This window comes from Pipistrellus kuhlii, unplaced genomic scaffold (assembly GCF_014108245.1).
Source record: "Pipistrellus kuhlii isolate mPipKuh1 unplaced genomic scaffold, mPipKuh1.p scaffold_m20_p_3, whole genome shotgun sequence".
NCBI classification, from domain to species: domain Eukaryota; kingdom Metazoa; phylum Chordata; class Mammalia; order Chiroptera; family Vespertilionidae; genus Pipistrellus; species Pipistrellus kuhlii.
The window spans coordinates 82,942,689-82,958,446 of record NW_023425529.1 but is presented as its reverse complement, the minus strand read 5'-3'; the positions used below and the strand labels follow the sequence as shown (position 1 = coordinate 82,958,446).

The window sequence follows — 15,758 nt, the reverse complement described above, 5'->3', positions numbered from 1 at the left end:
AGCTGCAGACTTTCATGTTTGAACTCCTTTCTGCCTCCAGGATGGTTCATATCATGAAGATGTGGGTTATGGTGTTAGTGAGGGCCTCAAGTCAAAAGCCTTGTCTTTGGAGAAGGCAAGGAAGGAGGCAGTGACGGATGGGCTGAAGCGAGCACTGAGGTAAGCAAAACGGGTTGGAGTCTAATTCATTTCAGTGCCTTTTTCAAAGCAGTTTTTTTTTTTTTTAAGTAATATATTCACACTAGAGGTCCAATAAATGAAATTCATGCACAGGTGTATCCCCAGCGGCTTCTGGCTGCTGGCCAGGGCCTCCCTTCATTCTTCACTGCCCTCTGGTGCACATCATAGTGAGTGATCAAACTCCCAGTTGGTCGAACTGCCAAGGGGACACTTTGCATATTAGGCTTTTATATATAGAGATTGTCCAAAAATCAAAATACATAGGTCTCACTCCCTGTCTGCCCTGCTTTTCTATTCTCCATTATATTTTCCCAGTGCTATTTTATGCTTAAGTCTCCTTTTGAGAATAAGTAGTAGATTACTATGTTCTCTGATTATACTTGCTTTTCCTCTACTCAGTAAGGTATTTGGGGACCTTTCTATATGAGTACATAGTTAGTTTCCTCATTCTCTTTAACACAGCTAGACACCTCTTCATTGTGTATACATCAGTTAGTTAGTTAATTAATTTTTAAAAATCCTCACCAAGGATATTTTTTCCTGTGGATTTCTAGAGAGAATGCAAGGGGGAAGAAGAAGGGAGAGAGAGGCAGAAAGAGGGAGAGAGAAACATCGACTTGAGAGAGACACATTGATTAATTGCCTCCCACCCGCACCCCAACCAAGGTATGTGCCCTTGACAGGGAATCAAACCCTCAACCCTTCTGTCCGAAGGTTGATGCTCTAACCACTGAGCCACTGGCCAGGGCTCACTTAGTTAACTTAGTTACTAACCTTTTTGGGTTATAGATATCTTTGAAATTTAAAGTGAATTGGATCACCAGAAAAGTACATGTATAAACTTGCACTAAAAATTTGCAATACCATAGCCTGTAAGGGAGTGTGTACTAGTATATCCCGACTAAAGAACTTTAATGGGGGACTGAGCCCTGAGGGTGTGTCCCCCGTTATTGGGGAATTGGCGCAGTCCTGGGGAAGAAAAGATTTCTGCTCTGGAATTTGCACTCCCTGACAGGAGGTAGCTAGTGGGGTTTTGTGAATGGTGTCTGAGTCTTCATATTCATTGCCTCTTATTATTATTATTATTTTTAAAAATATATTTTATTGATTTTTTTACAGAGAGGAAAGGAGAGAGAGATAGAGAGCTAGAAACGTCGATGAGAGAGAAACATTGACCAGCTGCCTCTTGCACACCCCCTATTGGGGATGTGCCCAAAACCAATGCACATGCCCTTGACCGGAATTGAACCCGGGACCTTCTAGTCCGCAGACTGACGCTCCACCACTGAGCCAAACCGGTTTCGGCTTCATTGCCTCTTATTGAGGACAGGGACTTGTGACTGTTATGCCTACTGCTGCATTCTCACAACCTAACACCATGCAGGAACATGGCAGGTATTCAGTTTTAAAGGCATGTTAGGGTCTATTTCCTCTGCTGCCATTGAGAAGCAGCTTGCACAGAGTTGTAACAGTGCTCTGATACTTACATATAACAATTCTCAACCCTTTTTCCCTTTTTTTTCTTACCCTTAGAAGCTTTGGGAATGCACTTGGAAACTGTATTCTGGACAAAGACTATCTGAGGTCACTAAATAAACTTCCACGCCAGGTATGTTAGAAATGGATGAATGGAATGCATTGCAGTGAAGGTATAACCAGTTCCCTTAGGCCATAGGTTGAGTAAGACACAGCTCTAGAGGGTCTGGAATATGTATATTGGACTCTGTCTATCAGAGCTTATAGGAATCAATCCCCTTATTTCACAGTTGAAGAAATTGAAGTCTAGAAATGTTATTTCTGTCTTATACATGAAGAGCTGTGGTTGGCAATGGTCTTAAAAGGAGCTTAACAGGAGCAATAACCCTCACCTGTCATTTCTCAGAAGCACTCAGAGCCTCCCCTGTCCAATCTTTTTGCTTTTTCTTAGTCTTGGTGTCAGGGTTGGAGCTCCCTTGCTTCTGTCAATGCCTATCTCGTGATATGACATTGGCCTTTGGAGAATTGGATCTGTTGTGTATGTGTTGCTGGCCGAGCTTGGCTGTTCTCTGGGTATTCTCTGAGGTCCCCACAGTGCTGCCACCTGGGGCAGCATTCTCTTAGGGGTACTTTTTCTTGTGGAACCCCTAGTAGAAGTGTGTGTCAATTAGCATCTGTCAAAACTCCATTTCTTTTCTTTTTTAAAAAAATTCTTTTTATACATATACTCAGTTTGCTAATATTTTGTTATGGATTTTTGCATCTAAGTTTACAACAGATAATAGTCATAGTTTTTTTTTTTTCTTTATAGTAAAAATCATATAATAAAATTTACCATTTTAACAATTTTTAAGTGTACAGTTCAGTAGTGAAACAGATCTCTAGAACTTCTTTATCTTGTATTACTGACACTCTCTACTCATAAAACCCTTTCCCCTTCTTCCAGTACCTGGTAGCCACCATCCTTCTCTCTGTTTCTATGAGTTTGACTACTTTAGATGCCTCTTAAAACGCTAACATACAGTTTTTGTTTGTTGTGACTGGTTTATTTCATTTAGCATAATGACCTCAAGGTTCCATCTATGTTGTAACTGGTGTCAGAATTTCCTCCATTTTAAAGGCTGAATAATATTCTATTATGTGTTAGTATCATATTTTTGGGTTGCTTCTATCGCTTGGCTGTAATGTATAGTGCTGTTATGAATATGGATGTGCAATTATCTCTTCGAGACTCTGCTTTCAATTAATTTGGATACATATCCACAAGTGGGGTTCCTGGCCCATTTGGTAGTTATATTTTTGAGGAACTTCTGTTCTGTTTTCTATGAAGGCTGCATCATTTTGCAGTTCAACCAACAGTGCATAAGGATCCCAATTTCTCCACATTTTTGTCAACTCGTGCTATTTTCTTTTTTCATTGTTTTTATAGTAGCCTTCCTAATGGGTGTGAGGTGATATCTTTTTAAAAATTTTAATCTAATTAAAAATACATATTTTTTGGTTAACACTTACCTAAGGATATTTTTTCCATTGATTTTCAGAGAGAGAGATAAAGAGAGAGAGAGATTGGTTGCCTCCCAGGGCTGGGGATCAAACCTACAATCTAATTATGTCCCTTGACCATAATTGAACCCGTGACCCTTTGATGCACAGGGCTAATGCTCCAGCCATGCTGGTTAGGTGATATCTTATTGTGGTTTTGATTGCATTTCTCTGATGATTACTGATGTTGAACATCTTTTCATATACTTGTTGGCCTTTTGTATATTATCTTTGGAGAAAAGTCTATTCAAGACCCTTGCCCATTTTTAAAATTTGGCTATTTGATTTTTTTGTTGTTGAGTTGTAGGTGTCCCTTATATATTCTGAATATTAACCTCTTTTTCTTTATTTTCCTTTCTTTCTTTTTTTAATTTTAAAATATATTTTTATTGATTTTTTACAGAGAGAAAGGGAGAGAGATAGAGAGCTAGAAACGTCAATGAGAGAGAAACATCGACCAGCTGCCTCTTGCACACCCCCTACCGGGGATGTGCCCACAACCAAAGCACATGCCCCTGACTGGAATCGAACCTGGGACCCTTCAGTCCGCAGACCGACGCTCTACCACTGAGCCAAACTGGCTTCGGCTATTTTTTAAAAATATTTTTATTGATTTCAGAGAGGAAGGGAGAGGGAGAGAGAGAAAGAAACATCAATGATGAGAGAGAATCATTGATTGGCTCCCTCCTGCATGCCCCCTGCTGGGGATCGAGCCCATAACCCGGGCATGTGCCCTTGACTGGAATTGAACCTGGAACCCTTCAGTCCACAGGCCAATGCTCTTGGAAACGGTAATCTGAATATTAATCACTTATCAAAGATCTGATTGTAAGTTTTTTTCTATTCCATAGGTTAACTTTTATGTTTTCAAGTTTGATGTAGTCCCTTTTGTATATATCTGCCTTTTTTGCCCATATTTTTGGTGTCATATCCAAAATATCATTGCCAAAATCAATATCATGAAGTTTGCCTCTGTGTTTTCTTTTATGAGTTTTAGATCTTTTTATATTTTTCCATTGACTTTTATAGGGCATAGAAAGGAGGGAGAAAGACACAGAGAGAGAAACACTGATTGTAGCCTCTTGCAAGTGCACTGACCAGGGTGGGGATTTATTCTGCAACCCAGCCATGTGCCCTTGACCAGAATCGAACCTGGGACCTTTCGGTTTACAGGCCGATGCTCTGTCCACTGAGCCAAACTGGCTAGGGCTATTTCTTTTACTTTTATTAGCATTTATTTTATGCTAAATTCACTTCCTGGCCTTAACTTTTGTTTCTTCATTTTTCTTCTTCTGTGGTATCTTTTTTTTTTTTTTTTAAGTTTCTCAAGGCTTCTTTTTATAAAAATATATATTTTATTGATTTTACAGGGAGAGGGATAGAGAGAAACATCGATGAGAGAGAAACATTGATCAGCTGCCTCCTGCACACCCCGCACTGGGTATGTGCCCGCAACAAAGGTACATGCCCTTGATCGGAATTTCAGACAATGTATTCTTTATTTCTAGTTATCCCTTTTCATATCCTCATAGGTCTCGTTTATTTTATCGGCCTTTTCTAGGAAATTTTTTTTTTTAAATCAATCTTTATTGTTCATATTGTTACAAAGGTTCCTCATTTTTTCCCCCCTCCACCAGGTTCCCACCCCACCCTCCGCCCCTTCCCCATCCCCCATTGTCCTCATCCATAGGTGCAGTTTATGTTCAGTCTCTTCCTCTCTCCCTTTCCCCAATAGTAAATCCCTTTTCAGATAGTAAATCAGTTACTTAGCATTTTCTCATATCAATAATACCACCACATGCCCAATGATACATTTCACACAAAAGACATTTCCAAATAGGTCAATCAGCCTCATCCAGGCCCCATCCAAGGCACTCACAGATCAACACCCCAGCCCTATACTAACTCAACACATCCAGATCTAAGCCTTCATCACTTGATTCAGCAGACCCTCAAGTTCCCACAAAAGTTTCCAGCCATGTCTGAGAGGCAGCCGTGGGGCAAGGGCAGGTGAGGAGCGAGCTGTTCCGGGCCTGACTGCTCCGGGCCTGGCCTCTGTTGCTCTGGTTCGTTCCACAACCAGCTGCTCCGGGTCTGGTCACCGCTGCTCCCGACCTAGTTGCTCTGGACCTGGCTGCTGCTGCTCCAGGCCTGGCCGCACCAGACCTGGCTGCTCCGGGCCTGGCCGCTCCCAGTCTGGCAGCCGCTGCTCCGGGCCTGGCCGCTCCCAGCCTGGCAGCCGCTGCTCCGGGCCTGGCCGCACCAGACCCGGCTTCTCTGGGCCCGGCTGCCCCGGGCCCAGCCGCTCTGAGTCTGGCCGCTCCCAGCCTGGATGCTCCAGGCTTGGCTACTGCTGTTCTGGACCTGGCTGCTCCCAACCCGGCTGCTCTAGGCCCGGCTTCTCCAGGCCCGGCCACTCCGGGTCTGGGTGTTCCTGGACTGGCCTCCCTGGGCTTGGCTGCCTCCGCCTCAGGCCTGGCTGCCACTGCCCCAGGTCTGGCTGCTCCAGTGCTGGCTGTTGTTGCTCTGGTTCTGGCTGCTGCTGCTCTGGGGCCTGGCCGTTGCTGCTCCAGGCCCAGTTGCCATTACTTTGTGCCTGGGCACTCTAGGCCTGGCCGCCGCTGTTCCAACATTCTGTCCTTTTTTTTTTTTCAACGCATTTATGTTGCAATGTTGGCTGGTGAGTTGAGTTCTGACTTAGTCTTTGAATTTTCAAGATCTTCTTTGTATTCTTTCTTAAGTAATTTTACTATCTTTTGCTCTCACTTGATTTCTTCACATTGCGAACTTTGGTTTCTTCCTCCTTGTCCTGGGAGCTCAGCAGATTGGCCTGTGGCACCCCTTTGTTCTCCACGGGCTCCCGTGCTGCTCCAGCCTGTTGCCGGGGTCAGCGCCGCCCAGGAAGCAGCCCCCGGCCTTGGCTTCGTTGCCCGCGCTCAGAGGTCGATGGCTCAGGGGCACCACCCCCCCCCCCCCTGGGGGCCCCGTCGCCCGGCTCCCTGCTGGCGCCCGGCTGGCCAGTGTCCGGCAGGGGCTCCTGCTCCCTGTTGCATTCCTCCAGTCTGGAGCTTTTTTTTTTTTTCTCCTTCCCGCTAGGGGAGTCCAGGATCAGAGTCAACAGACTGTCCTCTGCGCGCGGTGCGCGTGACTCTGGGGGCTCCGCTTTTCGCCACTCCCCTGGGATTCTGCCTCACAGCCCCGTCTCCCCCTGCCCGAGCCTGGGTCCCCAGGGTCTGGTCCAGGACTGGGGTTCAGAGCAGTCCGGACTGAGGCTCAGCACCGCCGGAGGCTTTGTTTCTTCCCGCTAGGGTAATCCAGCATCAGAGCCAACATTCAGTCCTCTGCGCACAATGTGCGCGCGACTCTGGGGGCCCTGCTTTTCGCTGCTCGCTTGGGATTCCGCCTCACAGCCCCGTCTCCCCAGCCGGAGCCTGGGTCCCCAGGGTCTGGCCCATAACTGGGGCTCAGCGCTGCCAGTTTGGGAGTTTAGCCCAGGCTGGGGGTTTTATTTCCTTCCTGCTAGGGAACGCCAGGCAGCACCCAGCCCTCTCCTCCTCCCTCTCCGGCTGCGACCTCTCCGCGCGCGCATGCGTGCGAGGGCGCAGCATGTCTCCGTACCTTAGGCTTTTTTTCAGCTCCTCTGATTTTTCTTCTGGTTTTTTCTTTCCTTCTTGTTGTAGAATTTTCAGTCAGTCGACTACCTGTAGCTCTGGGCGATGTCCACTCTACATTTTAGTTGTATTCCATTGAAATTGTTGTGTGCTGCTGCCGTTAGGTGTCTACCCGAGCAGCCATCTTGGATCTGCCTCCTCTAGGAAATTCTTGAAAAACCTTATAAGCATGGTTTTGAACTCTATATCCAGTCGCTTCTTGTCCTCCATTTCTTTTGTTTGTGATCTGTTTCCTTGTCTTGGCATTTTCACAGCTTCCCTGAGTTAGTAGGGTGGCTTTTGTGTGCTAAGGTGTCCTATATGGTTCAGTGGGTCAGCCTCCCAGTTACCTGAGGTGGACAGTCTTGGTGTAGCCCTTTGTGGGCTGTGTGGGCAGTCTTGTTGTTAAGCCTTGCTTGTTGTTGGTATCACTGGGAAGCGTTGATCTCCTATAGGAGATTGGCTATGAGGATCAGAAGTGTCTCAGCTAGGAGGGTTTCTATATTCTGCTTGAATGGGGCGGAGTCTTGGGGTGGCACAGATAAACTTTGTTGAATCCCGCACAATTGGTTGCATGTGCGCGCACCTCTTTGGTATAGGCTCAAACAAGCTTTGGATTTCTGTCTGTCACTCCCTAAGAGAGTCCCATTCACTGCGAACGAGAAAACTAGCCACTGGAAGGGCTTCTGTGATCCGTTTGGATGGGACGGAGTCTTGGGTGGTGCAGACAAGCTTTGGTCAGCCTCTCCCTACGAGGGTCTGGTTTCTGAGTCCTACAGAAATGGCCGCTGGCTTCACACACCTCTGAGAGATCTCTGCCCACTGCCTGACAGTCTGGCCTCTTCCTGTCTGGGGCCGTCTATCAGCGCAATAGGGTGGTTGTGTTTTCCTCCCGAACAAGAAAGCCAGCCGCGCATTAGCTGTCCGTCCTCTCAGTGCGCAGGGAGTAAGCCAGTAGCGAACTCAGCCCGCCCTCTCTGCGCTCCACAAGCAAGCCGGCAGCGAAGTCTGGCGGCTGCCTTTTCCCATGCACAGTTCTCCACACCTTCACAGTTCCTGAGGTTCAGCGCGCCTTCTCTCTCCTTCCCAGATGGTAGCGCCTCCTCTCAGCCAGACGTTCGATGCTTCAGGGCGATGTTTCCCCCGTTTTTCGGTTCTAAATTCAAATTTGTTGTGGTAGGCTGCATTCAGGTGTCTACCCTATGCCGCCATCTTGGTTTCTCCCCCTTGATCAAAATTGAACCTGGAATCTTTCAGTCCACAGGCCGACACTTTATCCATTGAACAAAACCGGTTTTGGCTGTGGTATCTTTTTTTTCTTTTTAGCCTACTCCTTCTGGTTTCTTTTTAACCTACCCCTTTTCCATTAAGGATCATCTCAATGTGTCCACGAGCTCTGTAAGTTGGGAGCTTTGTTCACCTGGAGGAGCTCAATGACCAAAGACTCTGTATCTAAACCCTTCAGTTCAGCCTTCTCTGCATTTTTAAGTGTGTGCAGCAAAAATTTAGCACTCTTTTTGGGCCACCAACCCTGTGACCACCCCCACTCTCAGGCCTAAGCACTTATCAATTCCACCATTGTAATGACAGAATGGTACACATTGCTCTGTAAAGTGGCATTCTTCAAATACTCAGTGGCTTTTCAGATATGCATACCCTTGATGGCCTGGGAAGTTTCACGAATGTTCTTAAAGTAAACATAATGATTTGAACCTTTTGATTTGCATGATTTTGAGAGATTTTCTGGATCAAGTGAATGGTAAACCATTTTTAGAGGTCATCTCAGGTTGCTGACAGGAAGAGGTATAATATATTTTTGTATGTGATGTGGATTTCCAGTTCACCCACCCTCATTTGTTGAAGAGACTCTCCTTTCCTTATTGAGTGGTCTTGGCATGCTTATTGAAGATCATTTGATCATATGTGCAAGGGTTTATTTCTGGGTTTTGTATTCTTTTCCATTGGTCTATAAGTTTGTCTTTATGGCAGCACCAAACCATTTTGATTACTGTAGATTTGTAATATGAAGTGGTGTGTCCTCCAACTTTGTTTTTGTTTTGCTTTGTTTTTTTCCTGCGAAATTATTTTTGCTATTTGAGGTCCCTTAAGATTCATCTGAATTTTAGGGTGAATTTTTTATTTATGCAAAAAGTGCCATTGAAATTTTGATAGAGACTTATGTTCAATCTGTATATCACTTTGGTAATGTGGATTTTTTTTTTAAATAAGCGTACATTTATTTGTCGACAAAGTATTAAATTTTAAATTTTAGAATGGCATTTACTTTACAGAAAAAGTGCAAAGCCTAGTACAGAGTTCCTGTATACCACACACTCAGTTTTCCCTATTGTAAACATTTTTTAGTCATACAGTACACTTGTCACACTAATAACTTACTACTGATCCGATATTATTAACTAAGGTCCATCCTATATGCAGATTTCCTTAGTTTTTTTCTGTCCCAGGAGACCACATCATACTTGTCATGTCTTCTCAGACTCCTTTTAGACTTGCCTTGATTGGATGACTGATAGTTTTGAGAAGTGCTAGAAGTATTTTGTAGAAAGTCCCTCAATTGGGATTTGTCTGATATTTTTCTTAGGGTGAGACTGGGGTTATGGGTTTTGGGGAGGAAGGCCATAGAGGTAAAGTGCCATTTTTATCACATCAAGATACATACTGTCAACATGACTAATCATATTTGAAGTTGACTTTGTTTCTCAGGTTTCTGCACAGTCAGCCCACTGTTTTTCTCTCCTGTCCTGATGGTCACTATGTGACACTACACACAGATGAGGAGTTAATTCTACTTTCTTGAAGGGCAATAGCCACCTAAGTTATACAAAATTCTTCTACACGGGAACTTTGTTTCTTCTCTCCTGTTTTATTTAGTTATTTATTTTAGTACTAGAGGCCCGGTGCATGAAATTAAGCCCAGCCTGCCCCCCCCTCACAGTCTGGGAGGCCTCAGGGGATGTCCTACTGATGTCCTCTGGGGAGTGGGCCTAACAGTTTGCCCTGTGCCATGAAATACACAGTTTACTTCTCTCATTTGGTCAGATCTAGAAACCCCAACTGGGCGACTCCTTATTTTTGACTTTTCAAGCTGCTTCTTCCTGTCATTTGAAGGACACATAGTGGTGCCATGACATATCCATGCTTTCTCCAGGATGAGTGCTGTATTTGCAGGGGGAGTTGTGGCAGAAAGGGCAGAGAAGGTGTAGGCTTCCTCAAAGACTGTGTGATCATTTCCATTAAAAGAAAAGGGGGAGGGGGTATAAAAAGTAGATAGCACCAGACAGATTCAGTTGCCAAGGAAAGATTCAAATTAGATTTTACATACCATTTGCCTAAATCAAACCTAAAATAGGATTCATTTTTATCAAATTTATTAATACTGACCAGTCTACCTAAAGTAGAAAGTGAAATTGTTTACTCCTCATGTAATTAGAAATATTACTTGAAGTGTTGGAACTTTTGTCTGAGTTTCTCAGGACCTAGAAGGCATGATGACTAGAGGATTGTCATACTGTTTTCTAGGAATCTAGATTTTTTTTTTTTCTTTGAAGAGAAAGGGATAGATTTAGAAACATCAATGAGAGAGAGAATCATTGATCAGCTGCCTCTTACAACCGCCCCCCCCCCCCCCCCAACGGGGATGTGCCTGCAATCAAGGTACATGCCCTTGACCACAATCGAACCCGGGACCCTTAAATCTGCAGGCTGATGCTCTATCCACTGAGCCAAACCAGTTTTGGTGGAATCTAGATCTTTAAGGCAGGGAAAGGAAGGAAGGGGAAGAGCAGTTGGAGAAAGTTATTCACCCTTTTTCTACCTTCATTAGTTGCCTCTTGAAGTGGATTTAACCAAAGCAAAGAGACAAGATTTTGAACCATTTGTGGAACAAGCGAGATACAGCAGCTGCAGACAGAACATGGCTCTGGGACCCACAAAACCACAGGAGGCAACCTCTCCTTGCAGACCGAGCCACTCCGATGATCCCCACATTGTGATGCAGGGGGATAAGGACAGCAGATCCAGGTACAGGACCTTCGTTCCCACCTTTCCTCTTCTGCCTTCTCATGCAGCCTAAGTTCTCTCCATCTCTGCCTTCAGAGCCAGCAGGTTGGTTGGTTTGCCCTCAGCACTGTCTGTTGTTTGTTCAGGTGACTCAGGGTCTCACGCCCACCTTGTTGCTCCTAATGCAGGAGCCTGGAGTCCTCCGCTGCCGAGAGTGATGCCACTTTCCAGCGGAAGCTCCGGCAGAAGCAGCTGCAGCAGCAGTTCCGGGAGCAAATGGAGAAACAGCAGCGAGTTCAGCTCTCTGCTCCATCCATTGAAAAGAAGAATCCGGGTTCGTGAGAAGGCTGGGAGCAGAGGCCCCGGGGAGGTGTACTCAATATCCCAGGGAAGGCTTGAGGTCCTTGATCCTCTGCCAGCTCAGTATGGTTAGGTCCAAACCAGAGCTCGTTATGACACAGGATAGATGAGTTAAAAAAAGTTAAGAGTGAAATCCTGCTGTGTATTTTCCCCATTGCTAAAGATCTTTTGGGGTTGGGAGGGAGAGGGGGAATGGGCCTTGACAAAATCTGGAACTAGAAATTTCTCAGTACAGAGGGTTTTTTGCTCCAGTTATGTTGACTGCCTCTGCATTACAAAACCTTAGCTGACTCTGAATATAAGGAAGTTTTGCATTTGAAGGTAATGGGGGCTTCTGGTAATTATCTTGGAACTTGCTTATTTTTGAGTTCAGATTCAGTGGGAATGGTATATAGAGGTTATTTTGGAGTCTTTCCTAGAGAGTAGAAACAGAAGGGCTAATCCCAGATCAATGTGATTTTTGTTCAGCTTCTCCCTAAGAATTATGAAATTTATAGAGGACTTGCTTTCAATAATATTCCCCTCAGCACTGAGGCTGAAATTAATGTAGAGGGGGAAAAAAATCCACTTACTGGGCTCGGATGTTCTTAATAAGAATTATTCTAGATCTTTAGCTTCCAAACCATTACAGAAGCCCCTGAAGGTGAGTGGTGGAGTGTTCTCCAGGCCTCCCCCATCCCTATATTCAGAGTCATTGATTTTATTGGTTTCTCTATATTGAATCTCTACTTAAGAATTTCTAGGAACAAAGGTTATAGCTTTAAAAAGTAAAAACTAGGCCAGATGTCTTTTATTTATGCCCCTAAAGGAGAAATAAACTGTTTCTCCCCAATTTGGTAGAGGGAAAAGGCAATTTTAAACCTCATATAGATCTACAGGTGGGCGGGGACTCGGGGTTCTTGAATTCTGCTATGGGCTGTGCTATGAACCAGCGTAACTCTGGGTGCTTTGCACTTCTGAGGCTGCTCCTTCTCACAATTGAGTTCTGAGGTCTCTCTCTGTATAGTAGAGCCACCGGTGCCTCCTTTGAACCACAGCACTCCCAAACCTGAGGGAGCAGAACTACTCACCGAGAAAGACTTCCCTGCAGGTCAGTAGGTGCTAAAGGGATGCTAAGTATTAATCAGGAAATACCTATAAATTGCTTGTAAGTTACTGTATTGGATACCTTGGGGAGTTCGAAAATGCATTTTAAAAGAGGCATAAAGAGGAGAAACCAAGATGGTGGCATAGGTAAATACCTAAACTGCTGCCTAGCACAACATTTTCAAAACTACAACTAAAACACAAAACGGACATCATCCAGAACCAAAGGAAGGCTGGCTGAGAGGAAATTCTACAACTAGAAGAAAAGAGAAAAGCACACTGAGACTCACAGGAACTGTGGAAGCCAGAGGGGTTTGCAACTGAGTATGCAGCTGGCTTTCTCAATCAGGAGGGAAACAAAACCTCCCGACTGCTCTGAACTCCAGTTCTGGGAGAGACTCTGGGGACCCAGACTCATTCAGGGAGAAACTGGACTGTCTGGCAGCAGGCGAAACTCGAAGGTGGCTTTCTCTCAGAGGTGCTTGCGCGATTACTGAGGGACACTGAGGCCCAGAGGCCTTTTAGGGCAGGGCTGACGGGAAGCCATCATGGTTTGCTCTGCCCTGAGATTCCACCCCATCCAAGCTGAGTGCAGAGGCTTTTGCAAGTCTTGTCTCAAGGGTGTCTCCAACACAGAAGTTCTCCCAGCATAGACACAACTGATCCTCACAGCCAATTGGCCTGGAGGTCAATTCCTCCCAGTGATACCAACAACAATCTAAGCTTAACTACAACACTGTGCACACAGCCCACAAAGGGGTGCACCAAGAGTTACCTCCTATAGTAACTGGGGAGGCTGAGCCACTGGGCCCTAAAGGACACCTAGCACACACTCTATCAACTCAGGGAAGCAGCCAAAATGCAGAGACAAAGAAACAGATCACAAATGAAAGAAATGGAGGAAAGCAAGCGACTGGATATAGAGTTCAATACCATGGTTATAAGGTTTTCCATGAATTTTGTAGAAAAGGCCGATAAATTTAGTGAGATCCTTGAGGATATGGAAAAGGACCAACTAGAAATTAAGCATACACTGACTGAAATAAAAAATAATATACAGACTGACAATTCTCGGGGGGAAAGGGGTGTGGGAGGTTTGGGAAGACACGACAAAAATCGTACATCTATGGATGAGGACAGTGGAGGGGGGTAAGGGCAGAGGGTGGGGTGGGAACTGGTGGAGGGGAACTAGGGGTGTGGGAAAGAGGAACAAGTGTAATAATATGAACAATAAAGATTTATTTATTTATTTTTTAAAGAGGCACAAAAGCCCTGGCTGGTTTGGCTTAGTGGGTGGAGCCTTGGCCCTCTAACCGAAGGGTTGGGGTTTGCTTCCTGGTCAGTGGTACCTTACCATGGTTGCAGGTTCCCCACCTCTAATAGAGGCACGTATGGGAGGCAACCAATCAATGTACCTCGCTTACATGTTTCTCTCTGTCTCCCCTCTGTTCTCTCTGTAAATCAATGGGAAAAATATCCTCAGGTGAGAATTGAAAAAAAAAAAAAAGGTATAAAAATCCTTTCTGCGAAGCCGGTTTGGCTCAGTGGTAGAGCATCAGCCTGCGGACTGAGAGGTCCCGGGTTCGATTCCGGTCAAGGGCATGTATGTTGGTTGCGGGCACATCCCCGGTAGGGGGTGTGCAAGAGGCAGCTGGTCGATGTTTCTCTCTCATCGACATTTCTAGCTCTCTCTCTTTCTCCCTTCCTCTCTGTAAAAAAATCAATAAAATATATTAAAAAAAATCCTTTCTGCTTTATAGACCCATGAAGTTTTAGGAGAAAGAGGACCCAGGGTGGATTGACAACAGTTCTGACGAGTAGCACAGATTTAGCTCCCTACAGTCCTAACAGAAGCTCCAGTGTACTTTTAGGTGTTAGGGATAGAGAATCTGTAAACTATCATAGGTCACTTATGGCATGTGATTTCTTATGACCTGCTTTTCCTGTACTGTATGTGAGAACACTTCCTTCTTTGTTGATACTACATTTTTTCGTGATCTCTGTCTTTGCAGACAGTTTTGAAATATGGGATATGACTCCAGATGTATTGGACAGTGCTGTCAAGCCGTTGTCTAGACCAGAATCACACCAGACTGCTGCCACACCAGTCCTGAAAAACCAGATGGTGACTCGGAGCCGGAGTCCACAAAGCCTTTGCCACCAGAATCCACAAACAAAATTGCACATCCAAACTTCCAGCGTTAACCAGCACAAAATAGGTAGCAAACCGTTTTAGGAACAGATATTTTAGAACCTGGGTTTAGTTCTATGAATTTTAAAGGTGGAATAGCAGAAAAGAAAAGATAATTGGTTTGAGAGCCAGAACTGTGCTTAGGGATCCTAGTGGGAAGTTAGGCCTGACTGCATTAGGAGCTTTTCCTATTAAAAGTGGGCCCGTCGTAATTACTTTAGTTTGGTCTAGAGTTAGAAGGATGTATTCATAGCAATTTTCATTCTTAGGTTTTTAGGATCATTAACTAATTCAGAAATTACTGAGTTTGTTTTAAAATCATGGCAACTATATTTTAACGGCTTTCTCTTCCATAGGAAACTGTGATTCCTCCAGGAAGAACCAGGAGTTGAAGAAAAGGAAATGGGATCCATCTTAGCAGAGGTTCAGGTTACCTCATCAGACTTTCATAGAGGGACTTTAGAAAACTGCTTTTTGGCCATCAAATTGTTCATTATTCCTAGGGAATGAGCTTTATTTCCAAGGACTGACTTTGCTTCCTTCTGTACTCTTCCGGAGGATTTGACTACAGGAGCCTACTGCAGATAAAGCTTTGCAGCTGGAAAACAAGTACTTTAAAAAAGCTTGTTGCACATTGAGTAGGCTGTGGGTAGATAAAATACCTTTTCTTGGGCATTTGATACTCATTATTTATTCCTAACTATTATGCTAATAAATACAGAACTTTTAGGAATCACCAGTGGTTGAAAGTAACATAAGCCATACTACCAAGCACCAACTTTTAACAACAACCTACATTACATTACTGGGTGTCTCTACTTTCTTTCATGTTAGGGCACCAAATTCCAATGTTGCCCACACAAGGACTGTGCGTCACGCTTAGAACAAAAGGTGGAGTGGTGTTTGACTCCTGTGCATCAGAGTCCAGGCTGTGATCTTCATCTGTTAACCTCTTGTTTAATTAAGGGGACGATGTAAGGCCAAAGAAAAGGAATTTCAAGAGCACAAAATAAATCCATTACCTGGTAACAAAATAGAAAATGTAAGTTGCTGTATATAGTTCCCCATTCAGATGTGTTATAAACCCATCTAACATAAATTGTTTTTCCATCGTGCTTAGTAGATGTTTCATAATTCTTTCCCTTTAATGAGTTTGTGTTAACTAGTAATCTAATCTTGAAGTGGCTTTTATTTTTTTGGGTGACATTCATTTGTGGGAAGCTGGGAACCTGAGGCAAAGAACTTTTAAAGAA

The 15,758-nt window shown here is 44.5% G+C and overlaps 1 protein-coding gene across 5 annotated transcripts in view; it reads left to right on the top strand.

Moving 5' to 3' along the window:
• RAD52 (RAD52 homolog, DNA repair protein) overlaps positions 1-15,620 on the top strand; it is a 36,584-nt gene extending 20,964 nt beyond the window's left edge. For 3 of the 5 annotated variants that reach the window (XM_036457124.2, XM_036457125.2, XM_036457128.2), the window contains 7 exons: positions 41-159; positions 1,714-1,789; positions 10,693-10,889; positions 11,057-11,202; positions 12,235-12,318; positions 14,327-14,533; positions 14,862-15,620. In XM_036457124.2, the coding sequence (XP_036313017.1) occupies positions 41-159; positions 1,714-1,789; positions 10,693-10,889; positions 11,057-11,202; positions 12,235-12,318; positions 14,327-14,533; positions 14,862-14,923 (891 nt within the window). In that variant the 3' untranslated portion in view covers positions 14,924-15,620. The remainder of the gene's footprint in view (positions 1-40; positions 160-1,713; positions 1,790-10,692; positions 10,890-11,056; positions 11,203-12,234; positions 12,319-14,326; positions 14,534-14,861) is intronic. The other 2 variants (XM_045588380.1, XM_036457129.2) reach the window with 2 other exon arrangements.
• The last annotated feature ends 138 nt before the right edge of the window (positions 15,621-15,758 follow it).